General features: G+C 41.5%; 1 protein-coding gene across 2 annotated transcripts in view; it reads left to right on the top strand.

The window, feature by feature from the left end:
• The window catches only part of VGLL3 (vestigial like family member 3), a 40,967-nt gene extending 14,397 nt beyond the window's left edge, over nt 1–26,570 (top strand). The window contains exons 2-4 of one of the 2 annotated variants that reach the window (XM_032773386.2): nt 4,770–5,025; nt 15,051–15,551; nt 24,682–26,570. In XM_032773386.2, coding sequence (XP_032629277.1) covers nt 4,770–5,025; nt 15,051–15,551; nt 24,682–24,725 — 801 coding nt within the window. In that variant the 3' untranslated portion in view covers nt 24,726–26,570. The remainder of the gene's footprint in view (nt 1–4,769; nt 5,026–15,050; nt 15,552–24,681) is intronic. The other variant, XM_032773387.2, reaches the window with a different exon arrangement.
• Nucleotides 26,571–26,986: the final 416 nt, after the last annotated feature.

Raw genomic sequence — 26,986 nt, forward strand, 5'->3', positions numbered from 1 at the left:
GTTCCATTCCTTCTTTAACTTTCTCTCAGATGCGACCCGTTCAAAGCCCTAATTATTTTAGTTGGCCCTTCTCTGAAGCCTTTTCTAGTGCCAGTATATCTTTTTTGATTTATAGGAGACCACATTCTGTATGGGGCAGTTATTCAAGTATGTGGGACCATCAATTTATATTAAGGGCAATAATATATTCTCTGTCTTATTTCTCTATTCCCCTTTTTAATAGACCTAAATCCTGTTTGCTTTTTGACTGCCTCTGCACACTGCTTGGAACGTCTTCAGAGAACTATTCCATGATGACTTCCAAGATCTTTTTCCTGTTTTTGTTTGTAGCGTAAATTAGCCCCCCATCATATTGTCTTATGAATAGTTGGGGTTATTTTTTCCAATGTTGCAAAAACTTTACATTTATCCACATTAAATTTCATTTTTGCCAATTTGTTGCCAATCACTTAGTTTTGTGAGTCTTTTTGAATTCTTCACAGTCTGCTTTGGTCTTAACTATCTTTGAGCAGTGTTAGTTTCATCTGCAAACTTTGCCGCCCTCACTGTTTACCCTTTCTCCAGATCATTTATGAATAAGTTGAGTAGGATTGGTCCTAGACTGACTCTTCGGGGAAACACCACTAGTTACCCTCTTCATTTTGAAAATTTACCATTTATTCTACCTTTTTCCTGTCTTTTTAAACCAGTTCTCAGTCCATGAGAAGGACCTTCCCTTATCCATGACAGCTTAATTTACGTAAGAGCCTTTTGGTGAGGGACCTTGTCAAAGGCTTCTGGAAAATCTAAAGTATACTATGTACTGTTTTCAGCTTGGAAAAGAGGAGACTAAGGGGGGGTATAATAGAGGTTTATAAAATCATGAGTGATGTGGAGAAAGTAGATGAGGAAAAGTTATTTACTTATTCCCATAATACAAGAACTAGGGGCCACCAAATGAAATTAATGGACAGCAGGTTTAAAACAAATAAAAGGAAGTTCTTCTTCACACAGCACACAGTCAACTTGTGGAACTCCTTGCCTGAGGATGTTGTGAAGGCTAGGACTATAACAATGTTTAAAAGAGAACTGGATAAATTCACAGTGATTAAGTCCATTAATGGCTATTATCCAGGATGGGTAAGGAATGGTGTCCCTAGCCTCTGTTTGTCAGAGGGTGGAGATGGATGGCAGGAGAGAAATCACTTGATCCTTACCTGTTAGGTTCACTCTCTCCAGAGCCGGCTCTAGGAACCAGCGCTCCAAGCATGTGCTTGGGGCGGCACTTTCCAAGGGATGCACTCCACCTCCTTTTTTCTTTTTTTTGCTTGCTGTTTTGCGGCAAGCCTGGGAGGGAGGGGGGAGAAGAGGAGCAGTGGCGTGCTCAGGGGAGCTGGTGGCAGTGGACTGGAGGTGAACTGCAGTGGTGGGGGGTGTGGGGAGGGGCAGAGGAACTGCTCCCCCCCAGCTCACCTCCAGCTCCTCCCCCGAGCGCGCGGCCTGCCTGGGAGGGAGAGGTAGGAGGGGAAATGCGGTGCTCCCGGGGGAGGAGATGGGCTGGGGATTTGGGGAGGGGGTTGGAATGAGGCAGTGCTGGGGGGGTCACAGGGAAATTTTTTTGCTTGAGGTGGCAAAAAACTTGGAACTGGCCCTGACTCCCTCCTGGGCTCCTGGCATTAGCCACTGTTGGTAGACAGGATACTGGGCTAGATAGACCTTTGGTCTGACCCAGGATGGCCGTTCTTATGAAGTATTTCTTCACACAATTCACAGTCAACCTCTGGAACTCTTTGCCAGAGGATGTTGTGAATGCTAAGACTATAACATAATTCAAAAAAGAACTAGATCAATTCATGGAGGATAGGTCCATCAGTGGCCATCAGGGGTGGCTCCTGGCCCCAGCATGCCAAGCACGTGCTTGGGGTGGCAAGCCGTGGGGGGGCGCTCTTCCAGTGTCACGAGGGCAGCAGGCGGGCTTCCCTCTGCAGGCAAGCCGCAGAGGGCAGCCTGCCTGCCATGCTTGGGGCGGCAAAATTCCTAGAGCCGCCCCTGGTGGCCATTAGTCAGAATAGGGAGGGATAGTGTCCCTATCCTCTGTTTGCTGGAAGCTGGAAATGGGCGACAGGGGATGGATCACTTGATTACCTGTTCTGTTCATTCCCTCTGAAGCAGCTGGCATTGGCCACTGGGCAAGATTGACCTCTGGTCTTACCCAGTATGGCTGTTCTTGAGTTCTTATTTTCCATAGTTAATTCCCAAAGTTATAGATTATTTTGACATCTTATGAACTTTCACTTACTTTTCATAGTTGAACTCACAATTAAAGTGAATTTCTAGGCCCAGTTAACACAATATAATCCATCTCCTTTATGAACCATTTCTCCCCATAATCGGAAGTTTGCTCATAAACTCACAATTATAAACAAAACAAAATGAAACTTTAAATTTTATTAACATTACATGAACTTAAATTGACTTGGCACTACTTTATCAAATATGGAAAAATCATATTGGTATAACTATTTACATTTCTGTAGTGAAATCAGAATAAATCAAGACACTGATATACTGCATACCTTCGGCTAAAGGTAGGAACCTTGGTCTTACATACATTAGGATGGTATAATTTAATATGCACTATTATGTTCAACTCATTTGTCATATTTTAAAAAATTAAACACTATTGTGTTTCAGACATTTTTACCTCTAGAGTTGCCTACAATGGAAAATCAGATCCTTAAAGCCAAGATGTAGAACACCCAAAATGTTTTGACACCTTATTAAGTTGTTGCTTGAAGGGTGGTTTGAGATTTAATTCACAACTAAAGCTGGGATTTTGTTAATGAGAGGGTTACTGAAAGTGTAATTTCAGTAAAAGTCTGCATTAGCAACTTCAACAGTTTAAAACACTTTCTTTTTGCCACTTTTTGCTTCTTTTAAAAATTTACTTTTTCATTATACTTCTAAAATAATTACTAATTACAGAAACCATAAACTTTAAAACAGAACAAAAAAGAAACAAAGCATTTATTTAAAGATATTTTTTAAAAAATTAATAACTTTAAAACCATTGACAGTGATTTTTTCTTTCTTTTTTTTAAAGCAAAAACATTAATGGTTTGCTTTCATGCTTACCTCAAAGAAGCCCAACACATTTAAGAATTTTAAAACAAACTTTGGTTTTAAACTTTGAATAAAATTGCTTGTTTGCCACGGTGCCAGCTTGTGAGTATGTAAACCTTTAAGACCCACAGTGGGCACCAAAAATGGTGTATTAATTTAGATGTAATAAATGGGCCAAAACTGTTAGCATAATCCAGTCGCTGTCTTACATTAAAGAATGTTAAACATGTTCTGGGGTTTGGGAGACAGAGACCTCAGCCTGCTTACTACTGTGGTAAACTCACCATTTTAACGTTTTATTAAAGATACAGGAAAGAAGGAAAAACAGTTAAAAAATTTGAAATATAAAATTTTAAGTAAGCCTTTTCATTTAACAACATTTTTGTTCCTTTTTGCTTTAGATGAGAGTTTTAGAAGAAAAAACCCTTGTTTGACAGTTTCTTAGATGATGTCAAATAACTGTCCTTTCTTGGGAAAAGAGAAAAAGTTAGTTGAGCTGGACTGGAGCTGCTGTTGTAAAGTCCAATCCTGTTTCATCTCAGGTGGCATTTGGAATTCAACTGGAGCTTGTAAGGATGGTGATGTCATCTGTATCCCTCGCCCCAGCCTGGTTTGCACAGGACATTTCTCGGGATCAGGATGACAAAGTTCTGGGATCCCGGGAAACAGTGGGGTGGCAGCTATGATGCTGATGCCGTTTCCAGCAGCCTCTGTCTGTTCTTTCCTCTTCTCCCCCTCCCCTGAGGTTTTTTTTCTTTAGGGACCCAAAAAGGGAGTGTCAGGTGGACAAGACCATCCCTTATTATTTTGTCCATCCATTAGGCCTAGTTTCTGACATATCAATTTTGGTTCACTGATTTTTCGGACCTACATTTTCCTGTTTACCAAGGACGATCTTAACACAGTCATATCAGGAGGCCTTTCTGTTTAGACTGATTTAGTTGATCTGTCTCCCTTTCATACCTTTTCCCATCAATATTTGTTATTAGGGGTTATTGTGATATATCGTGAACACTTACATACTTTTTACAGTTGAGCTTGCAGTTAGGTTGTTGGCCCAATTATTACAACAGGTTCCATTGCATCCCATGGTGCTAGTATGTGTTGAGTGAGGTGATGTTCATAGGGAATGCGAATGACAAAATCTGTTCTAAAGTGACCTATTTAAAGTGAATGTTTTAAATTATACGGCGTGGCCCACTCTTCTGTAAAGTTAGGGTTCATATCTACAGCCTTTGCGGCCTGTTCATAGCAGTGAAGCTGAATAAAGACTTCAGGATTCACTTGTTATCATCTATGTTACGTTTGTTTTTTCAGAGGGTCTGAGGTAATGCAACTCCCATGAACTTTACTTGGAGTGGCGGCTGCTCAGTACCTGTGAGAACTGGGACTTTAATGAGTGCTTGAGCAACGGGAAACTCTGAAGTGGGGCTGGTTGAAAAATTCTGAAAACTTTCTATGAAAAACACTGACTTTTTTTTTAAACGTGTTCATTAAAATGTTCCTCTTTTTTTATACCAGCTTTACCATTAAGACATTATGCAATGTGTATATTAAATATATGTAATTTCCTTTAAGGAAACTGGGTGTTGTGTTTTCATAAATTGCCACTAGTGATGCGTCTTCTTGTTTTGTTTTGTTTTGTTTTGTTTTGTTTTTAATCCCAGAAGAAGTTAGCTGTTTACAACAAGATGCAAGAGTCCCTGGAGGTGACCCTTTCCAACAAACAGGAGGAAGATGAGAAAGACCAGCCCGCTGAGATGGAATACCTTAACTCTCGCTGTGTCCTTTTCACTTACTTCCAGGGAGACATTGGGTCAGTAGTGGATGAACACTTCTCAAGAGCTTTGAGCCAAACCAGCAGCTTCAACCCAGAAACTGCCCTTTCAAAAAGCAAGGCAGGGCTAAGCCCCCTGTGGAGAGGTAAGGGAAGCAATAGTTTGACTACATGCTGTCTATCTTACGCAGTCAATCAGTTTTACGACAACATATGCAGCATTATGGCTGGAATCTTGCTGATTTAATCCCTGCTGATTTTAACCCTTGCTACAGAGTAGGTGGAAGCAGCAATGAATTTCTTGGGGGTGAATGGCTGGAACTGATGGGCAGGGAGCAAGAATCAAAGATATACAAGATAAAGGCTTTTCAAATTCCTCCTGGCATTCAGTGGGGTAGTTGAAGGCTTTGAGGAACAAGAAGAAGTTAATGTGGCTTCACAAGGAATTGCTGTGAGATCTAAGGCATAACTTTAAGCCCCAAAGTTTGAAAAATGTGATCATAGAGGATAAAGGGCACTAACCAGGGACTCAGGAGACCCAGGTTCAATTTCCTGCTCTGCCACAGACTTCCTGTGTGACCTTCGGCAGGGTCATTGGGTCTCTCTGTATCTCAGTTCCGCATCTGTAAATTGGAGATAATATACAGTGCTTTCATGCTGCTGTGTTGTGATCATAAATATGTAAGCAGGGTGTGAATGAACTCTCCCCTGATAGCTAGCTGTGAGGGGGAGAGACTTCAGGAGCAAAACGTATTTACATGAACACACCTACTCTCCTTAGATATCCAGCAGATAGCCGGTGTTGCTCAAAGTGATCAACTTTGGTGGTGTTGGGTTACAAATCACTTCAGTACTGAATGCAGGGATAGTGAAATGCTGTTATCAATGTTGTCTTTATTATAAGAATAAAAGGAAGCAGAACTGTGCTTAACCTGTACCAAATGAGGAGGTCATCCTCAGCTGAAAGGACCTTGTTAAGCCAAGAGCTTGAATGCCAGACCTCTGTGAAAGTAAGAGGGGGAAGGGACAAGTGTCCCAGCCAGGAGGTGTGGCCTCTTCCTAAGGGTCCTTGGTCTGGTTTAACCTGTTTCTGCTCACTGTTCAAAGATAGAGCTAAATAGGCTCCATTAGGAACCTTTATTATTTTAAGTGCTTAAATGAGAACTGATATCGCTTGTGGTGGGACGGTGTTTATACCCAGCCTGCTAAAAGCTGAAAATTACTAAGAGCTGACAATCACTAAGAGACTGACATGCAGACGTCACAGCAGAGAGACAGGTGGCAGCAGAAGGTAACTGACAGTCAGCCAGCAGGAACAGCAAGCAGTCCTCCTACGGAAGTGGGATGAGCGGCTGGCAGGGCTCAGATGGTGGAGCAAGCAAGGTGCCTTCTTCCCTAAGTGCGAGGTGAACTCACACAGGTGCACCTCTGCACCCTGGGTCCTCACTGACAAAGGACAACCACTGTGAGTGGGGTATGGTGAGGGAGCGGAGAGGGGCACAGAAAAGGAACTGTTGGTTGCAGAACTCAAGAACATAAGGCATGAACATAAAGCTAATGTACTCAATGATTTTTTGCCTCTGTCTTCATGAACAAGGTCAGCTCCCAGACTGCTGCACTGGGCTGCACAGTATGGGGGGAAGGTGACCAGCCCTCTGTGGAGAAAGAAGTGGTTCAGGACTATTTAGAAAAACTGGACGAGCACAAGTCCATGGGGCCGGATGTGCTGCTATCCGAGGGTGCTAAAGGAGTTGGAGATGTGATTGAGAGCCGTTGGCCATTATCTTTCAAACTCATGGCGAACAGGAGGTCCGGATGACTGGAAAAAGGCTAATGTAGTGCCCATTTTTAAAGGGAAGGAGGATCCGGGAACTACAGGCCGTCAGCCTCACCCTCGTCTGAAAAAATCATGAGCAGGCCTCAAGAAATCAATTCTGAAGCACTTAGAGGAGAGGAAAGTGATCAGGACAGTCAGCATGGATCACCAAGGGCAAGTCATGCCTGACTAACCTAATTGCCTTCTATGAGAGATAACTGGTCTGTGATGAGGGAAAGCAGTGATATGTTATTCCTACTTAGCAAAGCTTTTGATATGGTCTCCACAGTATTCTTGCCAGTAGTTAATGAATATGGCTGATGATTGGACTATAAGGTGATAGAAAGCTGCTAGATTGTCAGCTCAATGAGTAGTGATCAACTGTCGTGTTAGTTGCAGCCGATTTCAAGTGGATCCCAAGGGTCAGTCCTGGGCGGTTTGTTCAATATCTTAATTAATGATTGGAGATGATGGACTGCACCTCAGAAGTTTGCAAATGACACTAAACTTGGGGAGTGGTAGATATGCTGGAGGGTAGGATAGATACAGAGGGACCTACACAGAATAGAGGAGTGGGCCAAAAGAAACCTATGAGGTCAACAAGGACAAGTGCAGAGTCCTGCACTTAGGATGGAAGATTCCATTCACTGTTACAGACTAGAGACGAATGGCTAGGAAGCAGTTGCAGAAAAGGACGTAGGGTTAAGTGACGAGAAGCTGGATATGAGTCAACTGTTGCCTTGTTGCCAAGAAGCTAATGCATTTTGGGCTGTTAAGTAGGGCATGCCAGCAGATCAAGGGATGTGTCATTCCCTCTATTTGACATTGGTGAGGCCTCATCTGAATACTGTTCCAGTTTTGGGCCCACACTACAAGAGGTGTGGAAAAATTGAAAGAGTCCAGAGGAAGCAAAAAATGATTAGGGCTGGAGCACATGATTATGAGGAGAGGCTGGAGAGTGGGATTGTTTAGTCTGCAGAAGAGAAGAATGAGGGGGGATTTGATAGCTGCTTTCAACTACCTGAAAGGGGGTTCCAAAGAGGATGGATCTAGACTGTTCTCAGTGGTAGCAGATGACAGAACAAGGAGTAATGGTCTCAAGTTGCAGTGGGGGAGATTTAGGTTGGATACTAGGAAAAACTTTTTCACTCAGAGAGTGGTGATGCAATGGAATGGGTTACCTAGGAAGGTGGTGAAATCTCCTTCCTTCGAGGTTTTTAAGGTCAGGCTTGACAAAGCCCTGGCTGGGATGATTTAGCTGGGAATTGGTCCTGCTTTGAGCAAGGGGTTGGACCTCCTGAGGTCCCTTCCAACCCTGATATTCTATGATTCTAAGGCAGAAGGCACTGCCCCACGCACGCTGGGGTGGGTGTCCTGCTCACCGTTTTATGATTATGAATCCTGCTTGTGGTATTTTCCCTAATTTTCTGGTGACTTCCCTCCTTTCATTAAAAGTTTCTTTTCGACACTCAGACTCTGTGCTTGCGAGTGGGGAAATATCGCCTCTCAGACGTGATCAAGGGTGGTGTGTAATTTTCCCAGTTACTGGGTCGGGGCTCGAGCCGGTTCTGTGTTGTCTGTTGAAAAGGAACCCTTAGATATTAAACCACGCCTTGGTTGCTGTGGGCTCCACCTGGCAGAAGGGTTACAAACACAATGGAGATTGTGAAGTGTTCATATACGATAGTAACATGGGCTAAATAAGTACATAAAGTATGTGTCTGTCCAAGGATGAACAAACAAGCAGTGTGAGTTTTATAAAGAGCAGATCTTGCCAGACAAACTAGATTGCTTGTTTTGATAGGATTACAAAATTAGCGGATGAAGACAAATATAACTGAAGACAAAGGTAATTGAAATCATCTTGTGATGTGTATTGAATTTGGCAGAAGGGCTGTAAGCCATGGGTGGTGAGAAATGGCGGCATATCAAGTTGGGTGAGTGAGATACCGTGGAGATCTGTGTTGGGCCTGATCATGTTTGACGTCTTAATTAATGATCTGGAAGAAGGAACAAACAGCACATTAATGAAATTCATGGTTGATAAAAGAGAGGATTTTTGAATATCACTGGGAAAAGGAAAATAATGCGCAAAGACAATCTTGCCAGAAAGACATCAACAAATGGGTGGGAGTTCAGCAGAAGACAGCCAAAATGATTGGGGAGCTGGAAGAAAGTAGGAGTTCATCCTGCACTATTAAAGTTCATGGGAGTTTTTCCATTGATTTGCATGGGAACAGGATGAAGCCCATAGTTACAAAGAAAGATGAAGAGTTAAATACTTGTAAACAGCCGCCCTGACCTCCCAGCCAACTATAAACATTTAAGTATGTGATCAAACCACTTCCCAAGATCAGTGCACAGAGGAGACTGTCTGCATGCAAACCTCGCACATTCTGTGCTGGGTGGGAAGAGCCTGTCACATCTATGGCATCATATGCCCTTTACTTCTTCTCCAGCACTTCTCGATAGTTCCAGGGCTAGAGCTGGTTGGGAATTTTCCAACTTCTTGTGGCAAAAAATGCCAATTCATAGAAACCAAACCCACCGAACATTTTTTTTGGGAAAGGGTCAGTTTTGACAAAACTTTAATTGGGAAGATTTCTCAAGTCCAGGATGAGAGAGGGAAACAGACAGACACACGTGCCCCAGAATAGCCAAAATCCTGGTGGTCAGGGCACTCATCTGAGATGTGGAAGACTGTGGCTTCAAGTCCGTGCTCCAAATCATATGAAGCAGGGACTGGACCCAGCGTCTCCCACCTCACAGGTAAAAGCCCTGACTACTGGGCTCTAGGATATTCTGGGGTGTTTTGGTCTGACTTTTCTGTAGAAGGGAAGTTCGTAAAAATTTTGAAAGGTCTGAGTTTGTCCCAGTACAGAATAGGATTTTTTTTTTTCAAATCTCAAAACTGATTCCTGATCAGCTGTATCCATGGCCCCTATGGAGCTTTGCAGGGGTACAGAATAGCCCAGCATAAAAATGCCTCATCTAGCATTGCTTTTTAACACAGAATACCCGATGTAACCAGTGCTGTTGCAAAGATCCTTCTGCTTTGAAAGTATTCCACGGATGGGGGAGGAAAAGGAAGGTATGCATGTCTTCTGGCTCCTTTGCACCAGCCCAGCTAGAGTAAAGATGCTCCAGTGGAATGCTGAAAAGAGCTCTTTGATTCTGCAGTTTAAAGTCAGAGAAATAAGTAGAATACTTGTTTTTCAAGAGAAATTAGAATAAAATGGATTTTTGTCATGCCCAAACTAATGTCTTAGCAAAAACTAGTTTGAAAGAAGGGAAAAAAGATAGTCACTCTGATACTTCAGTCTCGCAGTTCATTCATTAAGGTTAATGTGCTCTAGTTAGCTAATGCATATTAGTTTGTATGGAGGAAGTTGATGCTTTGTTAGGTTGGATGTTAACATTATTAATAATAATCAAGGGTAGTTTGGAGTTTCATTCAGTTACTTAGTCAATAAACTCTTTGAAAGGTCAGCAAAAGAAATAAGCAGTGCATTTATAATTGCCTTGTTGAACGATACATAGAAAAATTTGGGAGTGGGTAGTAGTGTATTGTACTTTATTCTTCCTGCATTATCTCTTCTGAATCCTGAATGAGGCATAACAGTTGGATCCAGGAAATATTAAAGAGCTCCTGCTTTCAAGATGGGGGCGATGTGCTAGTTGTGAATTGAGTTTTGCCCTGAGTTTTGCACTCAAAAGGATAAGGGTTGCCGCTTTGGGGAGGATGCCTTGTATTTTGCATCAGTAAGAAAGAATGCAAAATACAAGGCATCCTTCCCAAAGTGACAACCCTTATCCTTTTGAATGTCAAATGAATCTATAAGAAAATCATTTATTAGTTTGAACCAAAATTAATTTAGCACCAGTGTCAGACATTTTTGTTCTTAAGAAATTTGAATAACACAGGTTCTTTAAAATTCCCTGAAATCTTGGGCATAGACATTGGAAGAAGTTTTTAAGATTAATGGTATTTTTTCCCATTATTCTTTATAACTGAAAGTTCTCAGGTAGCAGTAACTGAAGAGTATTATTGTACTGCAGAGAAGTCTAAAAAGAATTGTCTCCTTTCTTAGCATGGAAGCCTGGTATGTTTTCAGTGCAATGCACTGCGTGCTGAGCACCATTAAAAAGTTAACAATTTCCATTAGTTTACCACTCTGGTATCTCAGATATTGCAGTCCTCTTGGCACCTCTCCCCTCATATTTAGAAAAGGAAATGACTGTGGTAACTGTGGTATATCTGTTGGCAAATGGTTTGTGTTTTGTTTGGTTTTTTTTTAAGGAGGCCAATATAAGCTGATTGATATTTTTGTTTTCTTTCATAGGGACAGTGTCAGGTTGACATCAACCAGATGGCCAAATTGACACCTCCCCTGCCCAAATGATTGTCTCACCATTAAATGCCACCTTAGGATGTTGGTTCTTTCATAGGTATCTGACACTGTAGTATCTGTAAAGACTATTGGTTATGCTCACTCATTCTGAAAAGTGAGGGGAAAGAACAACTTTCAACTACAGTGGAAAACGACATTCCCATGTGTGCTATTTTGGGATGTGGCTCAACTGAAAGGCTCATGCAATGTGTAATAGACATTTTTGTTGGTAGTGTCATTTGCTTACATAGTGCTCATAAAAATGCTGGTTTGATAATTCTCCTGTTTATCCACATAGCAGTGACTGCATGGGCAGCAGAAGTGCAAACTTCTCCACTGATACATTTCCACCCTGAGTGGTAGGGACCACCTGGTCCACCAGAGACCTCCCTGGACCATTCTGTCCCTGGCACTCTCAACTGAGTCTGACAACAAGAGCCAACTGCTGCCATTGGTGGACTTGTTCAGTGGGAACTGGATTGCAACAACCAGATATTTGATCTGCTCTATACCTGTTGTAGATCAATTATATTAAAACTTTTTTTCTTTTTGCCATCATTAATTCAGCCAGATTGGTAATGTAGTGGTTGAAGGTTTTTGCCCCATTGTTAGTAACCTGAATTATCCAAGGGATGCCTAGCAGTTGAACATTAATTTGTTTGGTTTTGTGTGTGTATATGTTTTGTTTGTTTGTTTTATGGTGTTGTTCAGATTTGGAGCCTGTCAGCATTGATGAGAGCCACAGTATTTCCAACACACACACGCACCCAAAAACAGGGATAGATTCCTCAAAATACTGCCAATGAACTGAAGAAAATAAGAGTGTATTATCTAGTAATGAGAACGAAGCACAGGGAGTGAGGAATACAGTCACAGGGGAAAATACATGGGTGGGAGAAAAAGTTAAACTCTGTTGCCAACTCTCCAGGCAAGTTATTTAAACTCTCTACCTTGGTATACCCATTTGTAAAATGGAGACAATACTTATGTCCCAGGGGTGTAGTGAGGCTTACATCAGTCATATTTTTGATGCACTTTATGATCTTCTAACACCAGGTGCTTTAGGAGAAGATTACAAAAAAAATAAAAATTAAAATGGAATGCAGCCCTATTAAATAAAGACACATGGAGTATTTTACTAAATAGCCCTGTAATATTCAAAGTAGTTTGGCATGAAGGTAACTTTTGCTTTTGTGCATATAGTGTGTGCCAAACAAACAAACAAATAATTATAGAAGTTATTTTATACACAATAAGCTAAAGTTATTAATAGTGGCTAGATTCAAAGCCGCTGAAGTCAACAGAAGGATTCTAATGGACCTTGAATCAGCCCATAAATATGTCTTAATGGTTCAGACAGACAGACAAAGTATTTTACAATTTTTATTTTGAAGACTGTTTTTTTTTAAGTAAGCAGAGTGCAGTTTAATGGTTTTTGAAACATCTATTCATTTTTAATGAAGTCTTCACACAAGTCTCTTTGGGGATCCTGGTAAAAAATGAATAGTTCTCAATTAATATAAGTATTGTTATAAATGTTATATGAGGCACAGAGGATTCCCTGACCGGTCAAACATAAAACTTCACCAACCTTTTTTCCTCCATGGGATATTTTTATGACTGTGTTCTTTCATAACATGGTGGAGTCCCATATTTGAATCTATTTCAATCTTTGGCCAAAGCCTCCCTCTATTCAAAATGGGGCTATTCTTATAAGTGATACTTAAAAACATGAGTTTTTGACAAGAAAGCCAGTAGATTGGAGGTATTAGTCACTGCATCAAAAACACTAACCTCTGCTTATAAAGAGGGAATTTTAAAATGTGATTTTATGATACAATTGTATTGGAATTCTCGTTAAGCATAAATTGTACCCCAATCGTGAATGTAGATAGGTCTTTTATTTCAGATTTTTTAATCCACTTCCAATTAAATGGTTTGTCCTATTAAAGTACTTTATAGCTGGAGTTCACCCAAAGGTGTGTGACAAACTGAAGTTCTTGCTGGTAATTTTACAGAGAGAGGACTCTGAATATGAAAACACAGATTTATTTTGCATGCAGCTTTTGAGGTGCATACCTTGTTTTTAGTAAAGTTGTAGGATAACACTAGACTTAAAGCTAAATTGCAATTCTATAAGAACATAAGAACGGCCGTACCAGGTCAGACCAAAGGTCCATCTAGCCCAGTATCTGTCTACCGACAGTGGCCAATGCCAGGTGCCCTAGAGGGAGTGAACCTAACAGGCAATGATCAAGTGATCTCTCTCCTGCTGTCAATATCCATCCTCTGACAAACAGAGGCTAGGGACACCATTCCTTACCCATCCTGGCTAATAGCCATTTATGGACTTAACCACCATGAATTTATCCATAAGTAACATAAGATGTATTATGCATGATCTACCCCACCAATTTAAAAAGGTTATCAATTTAACAAGATCTTTTATCCTGCCATTGTCCATATACAGAACCAGTAGCAAATGTCTATTTCAAACATCTCTATTCACCAGCTAAGAAAAGCTTTATACCAGGGGTGGCCAACCTGTGCCTCCAGAGCCCTGTGCGGCTCTTCAGAAGTTAATATGTGGTTCCTTGTATAGGCACCGATTCCGGGTCTGGGGCTACAGGCGCCAACTTTCCAGTGTGCCAGGGGGTGCTCACCGCTCTGCCACAGGCTCTGTCCCCATTCTACCCCTTCCCGTCTCCTCCTGAGCCCGCTGCCCTCACACTTCCCGCCCTGCCAAGCCTCTTGCATGCCACAAAACAACTGATCAAGAGGTGCGGGGAGGGAGGGGCTGATCAGCGAGACTGTCAGTGGGCAGGAGGCACTGGGAGTGGTGGTGGGGGAGATGATGGGGGGGCTGCTGATGTATTACTGTGGCTCTTTGGCAGTGTACATTGATAAATTCTGGCTCCTTCTCAGACTCAAGTTGGCCACCCCTGCTTTATACTGTAGTAGTAGTGGTGGATTCTCAGTCACTCAAAGTCTCTAAATGAAGACTGGATTCTGTCTAAATTATTTGCTCTAGTTCAGACAGAAATTATGAGCTTGATGCAAGAATCATTGGGTGAGATTCCATGGCTTGTGATGTACAGGAGATCAAACTAGATGTTCATAAGGGTTCCTGCTGTCCTTGAGATATATTAATCTAACTTTCAGAGTAGCAGCAGTGTTAGTCTATATCTGCAAAAAGAACAGGAGTACTTGTGGCACCTTAGAGACTAACAAATTTATTTGAGCATAAGCTTTCATGAGCTACAACCTACTTCATTGAATGCATGCAGTGGAAAATACAGTAGGAAGATATATATATACACAGAGAACATGAAACAATGGGTGTTACCATACACACTCTAATGAGAGTGATCAGTTAAGGTGAGCTATTACCAACAGGAGAGAAAAAAACTTTTTGTAGTCGTAATCAAAATGGTCCATTTGCAGCAGTAGACAAGAAGGTTTGAGGAACTGTGTGTGTGTGTGGGGGGGGTGAAATAAACACGGTGAAATAGTTTTACTTTGTGTAATGACCCACCCAGTCTTTATTCAAGCTTAATTTAATGGTGTTCATTTTGCAAATTAATTCCAGTGCAGCAGTCTCTCACTGGAGTCTGCTTTTGAAGGTTTTTTGTTGTAATATTGAGACTTTTAGGTCTGTATTTTCCACTGCATGCATCCAATGAAGTGGGATATAGCCCACAAAAGCTTATGCTCAAATAAATTTGTTAGTCTCTAAGGTGCCACAAGTACTCCTGTTATTAATCTAACTTGTTACTTAAGGAAGGATAGATCAGAAAGACCATTTGATGAGCATCGTGTGGACTACTCCACAGGTCCTGACTTGTTCCTGTGCAATGCAAACTGGTGGCAAGCTACTTCACCCACTACTTGTGCTGTGTTTTTGTTTTTAACTGGTAGTTCTAATCTGTCAATTGCTTTCAATATTTATACTTTTTTTTCCCAGAGAGCTCAACAATGTCAAGCCAACGGAGCAGTTTCCCAGCTTCATTTTGGACCAGCTCTTATCAACCTCCACCTCCACCATGTTTGAGTGGAGTCCATTCTGACTTCCCAATCACTGCACCAGGCACCTTCCCAACAGCAGATCCTAGCAGTTGGCCAGGACACGGCCTTCATCAGACTGCCCCACCTCCTCCCGCTACTGCATCAGAATCCTGGCATTATCCTTTAGCATCTCAGGTTAGCTCTTCATATGCGCACATGCATGATGTGTACATGCATCACCATCACCCCCATCCACACATGCATCATCACCATCCTGGCTCTCATCTTGACCCACGGTATGGATCCCTATTGATGCCTTCAGTACGTGCAGCCAGGATTCCTGCTCCACAGTGTGACATGATAAAGACAGATCCTACTACTGTCACCAGTGCTACCTCAGCATGGGCTGGAGCCTTTCACGGAACAGTGGACATCGTGCCAAGCTTCGGGTTTGACACAGGTAAGGTGATCTGCTCATTTCTGTGGCTTGACTAACTGGAGTTATTTGCAGTGACTAAATAGATTCTCTGCATTTAAATCAGAGCCTCTAATCAAATCTTTCAAATACTTTCTGATTGTGACTTCTTCCTGCTGATGCTCTCACTGACTTTCAGTAGGAACTGGGCACATAGCATTTGGCCCAACCCAGCCAAATTATGTACAAGAAGCATTTTGTTTTTTTAAAAAAACTTGCAGGAAATAATGAATGAATTCATAAAGTGCCCAGGAAGATTATGTAGTCATTTTACATGGGGTGCCTGATTGCCACACCTACCTTCTGTAAAATGAAACAGTTTGCAGCCTTCTTCAGGGAGGGTTAGGGGGAGAGGGATACTAATGTCAGAGTGTCCCCTTCCCCCTGCTCCTATCCTCCACTCCTTTACCCCATCCACAGAGCAGGGGGGGACACGATGGCTGAGGATGGAGGGAGCTTGCTGGCAACAGCTGCTGTCTCAACTTGCTGATCTACTTAAAAAGGCAAGAACAAGGAGGAATCCTTGTGGCACCTTAGAAGATATCACAAGGATTCTGCCTTGTTTTTGCTGATACAGACTAACAGAGCTACCCCTGTTAAAAAGGCAGTGTACTTTTAGTGGGGTCAGTGTACTTAAAGGGACAGTGCACATCTCTCTCGCTCGCTCTCTCTCTCACATACAGTGTGTGTCTCTGTCTCTCTCTGCCATGCTGTTTCCCCTTCCTCCATTCATGCTGCCTTGTAGAGTGTGAGGCTACATTAACAACTATGTGTTAACCCTTGAGGGTTCAGCTGAGTGCTAGTTTACCATTTAGCAGTAAGGCATTCCCTGGGAAATATCCCACCCTTCTCCACCCTCTCACTTCACCACCTCAGCCAAGCTTCACAATCATCATTGCTGTGTACAGTATTAAATTGTTTGTTTAAAACTTACACTGTGTATATATATGATGTCTTTTATCTGGCAAAAAAAAAAAATCTCTGGAGCCTTACTCCCCCATTTACATTAATTCTTATGGGGAAATCGGATTCGCTTAACATTGTTTTGTTTAAAGTAGCATTTTTCAGGAACATAACTACAACATTAAGCAAGGAGTTACTGTACTACAGGTCACACTTGACCCAGAGGCTGTAGTGTAGCTACACCTTCGTGTAGCAGAATTTCAGTTTCAGTTGCAGTCTAGCACCACTGTTATCATCTGTATGGGAGCACGTGTGCAGGGCACTGATGACTGATTACTATCATAGAGCTCATTTATACTGTCACGCTCTTCCTTCTTGGATGGGTGTTTATCTGATCTGTTATCTGTCAGCAGCAGTGCAGACCATATGTTACTTTTGGAATCTCTTCCATGCATTTATGTCACTGAAGAAATATTAGTTTCCTCCAGCTCCCCTTTCCTTGAGATGTTTGTTTGGATTTCAGTTAAGGGAGGGTTTTTCATACCTCTGGTTGATTGATCTATGTGCTAGAGTATGATCACTCTCTTACTTTGTTTAATGTGTGTTGGGGGAAAAAGAACAGGTGGGGAAGACTTGTGCCAGATGAACACAGTCGGATCTTTTTCAGTCAAAATAATATGAAACCAAAACCCAATTATAATTAAGCTGAAGTCAACTGCTAAAAATCTCTTTAACATTTCTTTTTCTCTGTCTCCTATATTAACTGTTGCAACTCAGCAGACCCCAGCCAGAACCCTCCTTTATGCAACATATAGTCAAACGGTGCTTCATCACAACTATAACAGGGTTAAAAAAAGAACTAGATAGGTTCATGGAGGATAGGTCCATCATGGCTATTAAGCAGGATGGGCAGGGATGGTATCCCTAACCCATGTTTGCCAAAAGCTGGGAATGGGCAACAGAGGATGGATCACTTGATGATTTCCTGTTTGTTCATTCCCTCTGAAGCACCTGGCATTGGTCACTATCGGAAGACAGGATACTGGGCTAGATGGACCTTTGGTCTGATCCAGTAAGGCTGTTCTTATGTACTCGTTGCCTCAAGAAATTAAGAAAAATAGCATAACAGGGTTCTTTAAAGTACTGGACAATTTTATGGACATTAGTAACATCTGCAGCAGTGCAGATGATACAAGGGTAATTATGTTTCACGTTGTAAACTGATAATCTGCCAGGATTGGGAACAAATGTTTTCCTCCTCATATGACGTGGTTTTAGGCAAGTTACAGTAGTGAGGGGGTTTTACCTCCTTCTGAAGCATCAGCAAATTGCCATTGCCAATGATAGACTAGTAGGCTGATTCAGCATGATAGTAATTCCAACAGTCATGAAGTCAGGCAGTTGACTCAACTTTCTGAGGATGTTATAGGGATTTATTTAAACAAGCACAGATCAGGAAAATCATTTTTTTTATCATGGTGTGGATTACTCCATAGATCCGGATTGTTTGTATTCAATAAAAGCAGCATAGAATCCTGTGGCACCTTATAGACTAACAGACGTTTTGGAGCAAGAGCTTTCGTGGGTGAATACCCACTTCGTCAGACGCATGTAGTGGAAATTTCCAGGGGCAGGTATATATATGCTAGCAAGCAAGCTAGAGATAACGAGGTTAGTTCAATCAGGGAGGATGAGGCCCTCTTCGAGCAGTTGAGGTGTGGACAAATGAAAACCAAGAGAGAAACTGTTTCTGTAATTTGGCAACCATTCATTTAGTCTTTTGTCAAACCCGACTGATTGTGTCAAATGCAGAGAACTGAATCTCAGCAGTTCTCTTTGAAGTCTGCAGTCCTGAAATTGCGCAGTATGGCCACTCTAAGGTCTGCGTATAGTGTGCCAGGGAGTTGAGGCCTCCCTACATGTTTTTTGTATATTGCCATCTCTAAATCGTGATTTTGGTGTCCATTATCCTTTCTCATAGAGACGTCCAGTTTGGCAATGGTTACATAGCAGAGGGCATTGCTGGCATATATGCGTATAATTACATTTGGAGGACGTGCAAGAATGAATGCTGGTGATGGGTGGCGTGATCTGGTATAGTCTGGATGGTGTCGTGGTAGATATGTGTGGCCAGAGTCGGCATCGCGGTTTGTTGCATGGATTGTTCCTGAGACTAGATTTACTATTGGTACGGTGTTGCAGTCTGTGAGAATACATTTCAGGTTGCCAGGTTGTCTGTGGGCAAGGATGGTCTGCCAACCAAGCCTGTGAAGTGTGGAATATTGTCCATCAGCTCAGACTAAACAAGACTATATGGCTTGCATTACAGAACCAGTTTTCCTCTCTTGGTTTTCACCACCTCAATCTAGAACAGGGCCTCACATCCCTGATAACTAAACTCGTAATTCTCTATTGCTTGTTTCATATATACTCTGCCCTGGAAAATTGGTCCACTACATCCGTCTGACGAAGTGGGTATTCACCCACGAAAGCTCATGCTCCAAAATGTCTGTTAGTCTATAAGGTGCCACAGGATTCTCTGCTGCTTTTACAGATCCAGACTAATAGGGCTACCCCTCTGATACTTTGTATTCAATGCAAACTGGTAGGAAGCTGATTTGCCAACTACTTGGTTTTTATTTTACTTATTTATTTATTCATTCATTTATTTATTTATTTATTTTCATTTTAAACTTTTAGTTTTAACCTACCAATTGCTTTCACTCTTTCCTTTGAGAACAGAGTGCTAACAGTGCAACGTAGATCGTAGAGCTTGGCACCTCCTTACTAGTTTAATCGAGCCAGAAACATCAGGATTCAAACTGACAGATATTTTACTTACCTCTCACTATTCAGAATGCCATGTGCTGTAAACACAATCATGCAAACTCACTGGAATGTCCCCAGTTTGGTGTATAGCCAGTGCTTAATTTGTAATGAAAGAGGTTCTGGGTCTCAAGCAATTATTTAATTATTTTCATAACTGATGCAAAAAGCCCAGAAGTGCTGGGGCTATGAATTGCCAAGCCTACAGGTGCCAGGGCTGAGCCCTGGCAAGCCCTGGCACAAATTAAGCACTGTATATAACCCTTTATAAACAGGGGGCTCGGGAGAGGACACGGAGTAATGTCTCATGGCTCAGTCTAACGTTGTATTGCAATATTTGTATCATCATGACTCAGCATAGTTGTGTATTGACACAGAGAAGACATTGAAAGGCAATGGGAGGATGTTGCATCATGATTATCTTTTCTCTATGACTTTATTCAATATTTTCTCTTTTTCTCTCTTTTCTTCCCTTCTACCCACTTTGTGGTTGTTGGAAAGAGCATGGCTTGCAACTGATTCCTCTGGCTTTGGCTGAGTTGTGTGGAATGGGAGAGTGCTCTTGTGAGTGGCATTCTGCATGAGATCAAGCAGAGCAAAGGAGCTTTAATCACGTGCTTGCACTCCCCCAGAGCCTCATATGCAGCCCCAAAGCTATGTCATTCTAAGGACATGAGTTGACTATAACTGCCTTACTTTTTATCCTGCATGGGAAGGGGAGTGTGCTGCCCAGGAGAATAGTAATGGCATATGGAGCTTTTCACTTCTAAATCAGTGGTTTACATCTAGCTCAGGCTGGTAGCAACAAAGTTTATATCAATTGGCGACTGTTCAGGGGCCTACCTGAAAATTGATTCTAAGTGGATAAGGGTAAGGATAATGACATTTGACATTAATTGGCAAACTTGCTGGCAGTATCAGTAGAGAGGCGAAGAACTCAATGGCTGTGGAGAATGAACTAACCTCTTTCAGAGAGATGGTCCATCCAGAACAGGATAGAGGCATATTGACAGGAAAACTTGAACTCTAGCTGTCATTGCTTGTACCTCTTTGGTGAAAAGAAGGACATCTACCTCCATAGTCGTCAAGTGTCACATCCCATGAGCTTTAAATTTTTAATATAAAAATAATTTGTCATACATTTTATAGGCATGCAATTTAAGTAGTTCTTCTTTTCCTAATAATTACTGTGTGCCACACTTCTTTTGCTGCAGTCACATGTGATTATAAAAAAATATTTTGCAAAATTCTTCATACTAAATTATATTGAATGAGGGTGTTCTGATCACCAGAGGAGACCAACCTGTAATCTTACCAATACCAGCAACACTGCTGCAATTCTGTTGTTCTGAGTCAGATCTCTGGTCTCATGAGTAGATGGTGCCAAAAAACTTCAGTGACTAAAGTCATGAAGAGGGGTTTCCTTTATATATTATCAACACCCCGGGAATTTGTGATTCAGAAGATGGTTAGCTCCATGAACAATGTTTCAGTAAAGTACTGATCTCTGTTTTGCACATCTTCTTACACTTCCATGGATTCAGTTTTAGTGTGATGCTGGGGGATGCGGAGGGTGGGGAGGGGCATTAGGTACCTCATTCCCATTAAATGTAGTTTAATCCCCACATGTTGTGCTGAAAATTAACACACCTATAAACTTCCACTTTAGCACTGTAGGTTTTTTCTTAAACAATTTTTAAGCAAAATCAAAATCTCTTAATACATTATAAACTGCTGGCCTTTGGTGAATAGTGCCGTACTGAAGTTTTGAGAGCCCAAGACATAGGATTTGAAGGAAACTGACTTGCTACTGTTATGGTGCGTTATGTGCAACTCGTCCTGAGTCTCTGCTCCCTTGACTTCAATAAGCTTTAGATCAGGCTGTAACAGAATAGCCTGCCAGAACTTGCTGCAGATCACTGCCTATGTAAAGAGAGGCCATTGACTAGGCCATGACCCCTAGCGGGCATCTTTGAGACTTTTGCTTGGATTAAAGGGGGAATCCTCACCCTACCCTTCAGACTACAAAGCTGCTCCACAGCTGTCACAACTTTGCAGTAAGCTGTGACTGCCCTGATTCCCAGTCCTGGGGAATGGCTGCTGGAACTTGTGGTCCAACCAACCCCACCCTCAGAATCCACTCCTCACGTTCACCCATGCACTGGGATACAGCATGCCTGCGGCACAACAGTGCTGTACAGCATGCAGGGAGTGTAGGCATCCTTCATCCTGTCCATCTACCCATCTGTACAATGGACCCATACTCATTCTGCTGCCTCCAGAACTATTGGTAGTGCCAAGGGGAATGGGAACAGGATTATTTACCCCTTAAGAATGTGCTAGAAGCGCTGCTGCTGTACAGTTGTTCTGGGAGTAGAAAGAGAGATTTCCTGTACCCATGTAACAGAGAATTTTAGAGTATTTGAGGTCTATATCTCAATATTAAAGGTGAAGATCACATGAATAAGATACAATTTAACCAAACCAAATGTAGTCTTCCATCTCCTTGTCCAGCTGTCTATGCAGCCCTCCTTTTGGAAATATATAGGAGCCACTATGGCAAATTCAATGCATGCTTAAGTAAACATGGCCTACGGTCTTCAGGAGAGTTGACTCCATTTACACCTGCCATAATTTTGATCCTTTGTCTTTGAATTTCACTAGCTGGGTTAGACTTCTTCTAAATGACCTGATTTTTTAATACAAGCAATAATTAGTCACAGTGCCAGCGTTTCGCAGTTAGACACTTCTCTGCAAATGTAGGAATACTGAGTCATGCAAGACAAGCGAAGACATTTTTATAAAGGGGAAAAATGTTTGCTCAATCAGCCTATTGTCGGATAAAGCACTGTTGTTCAGAAACTTGGCTAGACTGGGACAGCATGCTGGTAGAACTGCAGATTGTCTTCCAGTAAAAGAGGTGGGGAAATAATGAAGAAAAGGCTTATAAACTGTTCCATGCCCAAGATTTATAAGACAAACTTTAGTTTTTTGTTTGTTTTCAGTAGTTATGATTTATAGATGCGTGGACTTTATTCTTTCCCTCATCTATGTTAAAATTCCTATCTGTTTACTGCAAAGACATCTAGTGGAAAGGGTGGAGCTGATCAGTGAGTTAGTCTCTTGCTATTGCATTCTGTCGACAAACCTACATCCTCTTAAACATATGTCTTTGTTTTTAAGGCTGTTAGAACCATATTAACTTCTTTCCCCACACCCTCTTTTACGCCTTTTAGTAGCTTAGTACTTGCTGAGGCACCTTAACGACTTTCTTACCCTCAAACTGTGTCTGCCTGGCTGACGACTCCCTCTTGTTTTATCAAATATTTTTTGCAGATAAAAGGGGAAAATAACATAATCACAAGAGCTGGTTTTGAAGTAACTTTTTAAAAGTTTAAAGACAGATGGTTTAAATCAGGGATGACCAAACTTTGCCTAACTGAAGGAACAATGAGAATTTGGTAGGAGATGTAAAATGGAGCAAACAATAACTTCCCTCCTCTTTAATATGGCATTGTGGCCAGCAGGGTCCACAGGTCCCAGCATGCTGTGTTCGATCCAGATCTGGGCAGCTGGACCTGGCACCCTGGCACCAGTAGTCTCCTTATTAAAGGTTAGTGTAAGCATATGCTTCACTTGGCTCATCTGTAAGCTGCATTTGTTCTTGGATCACACTTCTGCCATCCCTATGTTAAACTGAAGATCAGTGCTTGGCTGGTGATTAAAGTAAAGGACAGTTTGGGTTCTATTCTTGGCATAATCACAGTCACGAAATCTCTCTGTGCTTCAGTTTCCTCACCTATCAGTTGCAGCCTTCACAAATATATGCAAACTTCATTGAAGTCATCTGGTGGATGGTGCAATATACTGTTCTTCTCTTCCACTAGCAATAACTAGTAACTTTGTAGCTGGCTTCTGAGGTGCTATTGATCATCAGCAGTTTAGCTATATACATTCATGGGGAAAAGAGGTGGTGATCTGATCCAATACACCTTACATTGTGAGTTTAAAATTCTGAAACTCATGTGGATGTTCTTGGGCACAGCTAAACCAAAAAACTGTACAGGAGGGTACAACCCTAGGGAACCATCTCCAGCCCCAGCCCTGAAACGTGAAGATGTTCAGATAGGAGGTTCCATTTTTGTCCCATCTTTAATTGTTACAGACTAATGGCCAAAGAAATCCTGAGCTTAGGTGAGTGCAGTGCCATTGGAACCGAATGGGAATTTGCACCTGCTTAGGTCAGTGGTGAATTTACAACAGATGAGTTAGTGGCACTATTCAACTACTAAATAGGAAGACAATACTATTTATAGCTCAGTATAGAGCAGAAATGCTGCTGAATATTTCTCATGGTGATAACTGTCATCTTATGGCTATAGTGGGAAAGATCTTTTAATGTCTACCTTGTATTTAGCTGTGACACTCTGAGTGTCTTTCCCAGACCTGAAGAAGAGCTCTGTGGAGCTCAAAAGCTTTTCTCGTTCACCAACAGAAGTTGGTCCAGATATTACCTCCTCCAACTTGTCTCTCTCACTTTGCTTAAAGTAATAGGACATCAAAGTGCTTAGCTTGTATTTTTTGCTATAACTAAACTAGCAAGTAAGGTTTTTGGTATGTATTTTTTCTACACTTTGTATTGTCTAAGTGCTAGCTCTCTCCTGATGTAACTCTAGCAACGAGTAAATCCCTCCAGACTAGATAAATTCCAAATTACAACACAGATTTCACTGCTACAACATGAAAGCCCCTGCACAGCACATTTATTGGCTGGTCCTTGATGTTTATAAAGGAAAATATCAGAGAAACTCATACCAAACTCAAGATGAAAGTCATTTATTTTCCTTGTGTGAAAGCACAAGCAATTCTTGGCTAAAAATCTAACGTGCTGTAGGTGAAATTGCTTGATATTNCCCCCCCCCATCCCTGCAACCCCGTATTCAAGGTAAAAAACTGCATATGGCTCTGAGATCCTAAAATGTTAAAATGAATCAGGCTTTCTAGAAAAGAGGTAAAGTTCTAGTAGAACCATGATCTAATTCTGTGAGAACTAGTTCTGCTCCATGAAGGCCCATCTATACTACAAATACAACACTGTCAGATTACACTGATTACAGCTCCCAGTGAAGTTAAAACATGATACAGTTTTGTTCAGTGTAAACTATTAGCATTACTGAAGTATGGAAGGATGTCTAAGGCAGTTTAGGGATACTTACTTATCCTGGGAGGACAGCAGCATTGTAAACAGGTCCCCCCAAGACAGTTGTAGTGTAGATGGACTATTGATACAGGATTTTGAGAAATGTATTTACCCCAGCTCACTTTCTTGCGGTGAAGGGAATGTTTTATCAAGTTTTAATTCATTTTTTTTCTTCCCTAAAATTAGGTCTACAGCATCAGGACAAGAGCAAGGAATCTTCTTGGTTCTGAAGATGAGATGCATCTTAGCACCAGCTAGTGTCCCCACAGCTGGGATGATGATATTGAAACTGTTGACTGTTTCTGCATGGGGGCAAAGGACACACCGCTAAGGAGAAGATGAAGAGCCAGTCATTCTGGTTTTGCTGTTGAGCCTTTTCTTTGGCAGGCCACTTCTGGGTCCCAGAACATAGAAGAAAAAAAACTTATTTTTCTTTCTTTCCTCATCTGAGCCTGCTGCAGCTGTGCAACCTAACTTTGTTTTGCTCCTTTAACAGTGTTTTATTTTGTTCATTCTGGTGGGTTTTTTAATGCACAGCCTTGATTGTAGGGAAAAGACTGTGCCTTGACTACAGTGCTCATCCTTTCAGGAATAGAGTTTTTGTAGCTCTTTGTGTGTCTATTTTTGTAGAAATACAGAAAGTTTGGGTAAGAATTGGTGGACTATTTTAGGATGCCATATTTTTTTTAAAAAAATTGTAAAATTGTTAAGTTCTGTTTAAAGAACTTGCTCTCAGAGAAGCACTGGCAAAAATGTATAAAACGCTTATTTTTAAATGTTTGTATTTGTGTGTTTGTTTTGTTACCTCAATTCTCTTTTTTTTTTTAAAGAGCAAACCCTTTGCTAGTCCAATCCTTCATTGTTTCCATTTTTTGCAAGATTTTGCAGGTTTTTTGGTCCTTTATTCTAGCTTAAACAGCTATAATTTACTCTTAACATTTCTACTAAATATTTTTTTCTGCCTGTCAGATTGTAGAAATGGTGTCTATATATTCTTTTTCTTGTTTCTGAAAATGGCTTTGTGCTGTGCTCACTATGAGAAAAAATGTGTGAAACCTTTTGCATGGGGCAAAGTCTGCCTTTATTATACGATCTATATTTTCAACCCATTCATTCTTTCAAAATGGACCAAATATTTATATGGACTTAAAGGAGAAAAGGAGCTTGGGCCTGTCCCAGTGTCCATCGAAGTGAATGGAAAGCCTCCCATTGACATCCATGGACTCTGGATCAGGCCCTTTTTCTGTGATGACCATCCACAAATTGGTATTTTCATTTCTAATAATTTTCGGAGGCGGGAGTTTCAGTTTAGGCCATTTGAAGAGTATTTTTTTTTCACGTGAACATTCAAGGATAAAATACAGGTTTTGCAAAAAGCTGCAACTCGTGGAAACAAAGTATTTTCATAAGGCCATATCTTGCAATTTGCTGAGCAGCTTGTCTGAGTTGCTTGAGTGCCTTCAGCTCCTATTGAATTCAACTGGGCTGAAGTTTTCAAAAGTCAGCCTCCGATCTCTGGTCCCTCCTTGTTTGGTTGCCCAACCTGAGACATGTTAGGGACTGAATCTGAAAAGGGCTGATCGCCTGCAGCTTCTATGGATTTCATGGGCAGTTATGAATTTTTAGCCTTGGGCTATCCATTTAAGAATCCACTCTGAGATAACTTTTTGATAATTTTAGCCATAGAACATTGCAAGAGATTGCTGGATTGGGCCTGGTCTAGAAGCTCCCCCAACACACACACACGAGGAGTCCTTTGGAAGCCAGTGTGAGTAAGGACTAATTCCATGAATAAGAGCTGTAGCATTGCATATTAAAAAAAAAAAACAATCTTGCAATTAGCTTGGTGGAGGTGGAGCTATGCACAGAGCTCCCTTGACTTCAGTGGGGTTTTTATGGGGTCAGGAGTCTGCCAGTGTAGTGCTAACTGCAGGATGAGGGCTGAAGTTGGTAATGCAGTAATTGTTTGGAAATGTTGCCTTTTTACTCCATTCAGCTTTTAACATATATATTTAAGCTTTCTCTCATTTTTCAAAATATTCCTATCATATATTCTATTTTTGCTACCACCCTCCCAGCCAAAACATTCAAAAGATGAACAAAACTAATCTAAGTGTGATCACTACTGAGATAAAGGCTGACTTGTCTTTAGGGCAGTGAACATCTTAAATGTGGGGTTTACAAGTGCATGGGACCCACAGCTCCAAGTGAAGTGAATGGGAGCTGTATGTGCTCAACCTCCTGAAGTTCAGTTCTATATCTTGATGAGATAACCTTCCTCTACGCTCTTAGGACCTGGTGCTGTGAGGTGCTGGCATTTTCCACTCCCATGGAAGCTAGCTGGAAATGGAGGCACTCAGAATATCAGAATTAAGCCCTAAGCCCTAAAGCACATGTTTTTCTGATTTGGGGCATACCTAAAGATCTGAGCCCCAATTATAACTTCCTAAACTCCTTCCTCCTATCTCCTCTAGTCATTAACATTTTTTTC

The sequence above is a fragment of the Chelonoidis abingdonii genome, chromosome 1 (assembly GCF_003597395.2).
Source record: "Chelonoidis abingdonii isolate Lonesome George chromosome 1, CheloAbing_2.0, whole genome shotgun sequence".
Taxonomy (NCBI): Eukaryota; Metazoa; Chordata; order Testudines; family Testudinidae; genus Chelonoidis; species Chelonoidis abingdonii.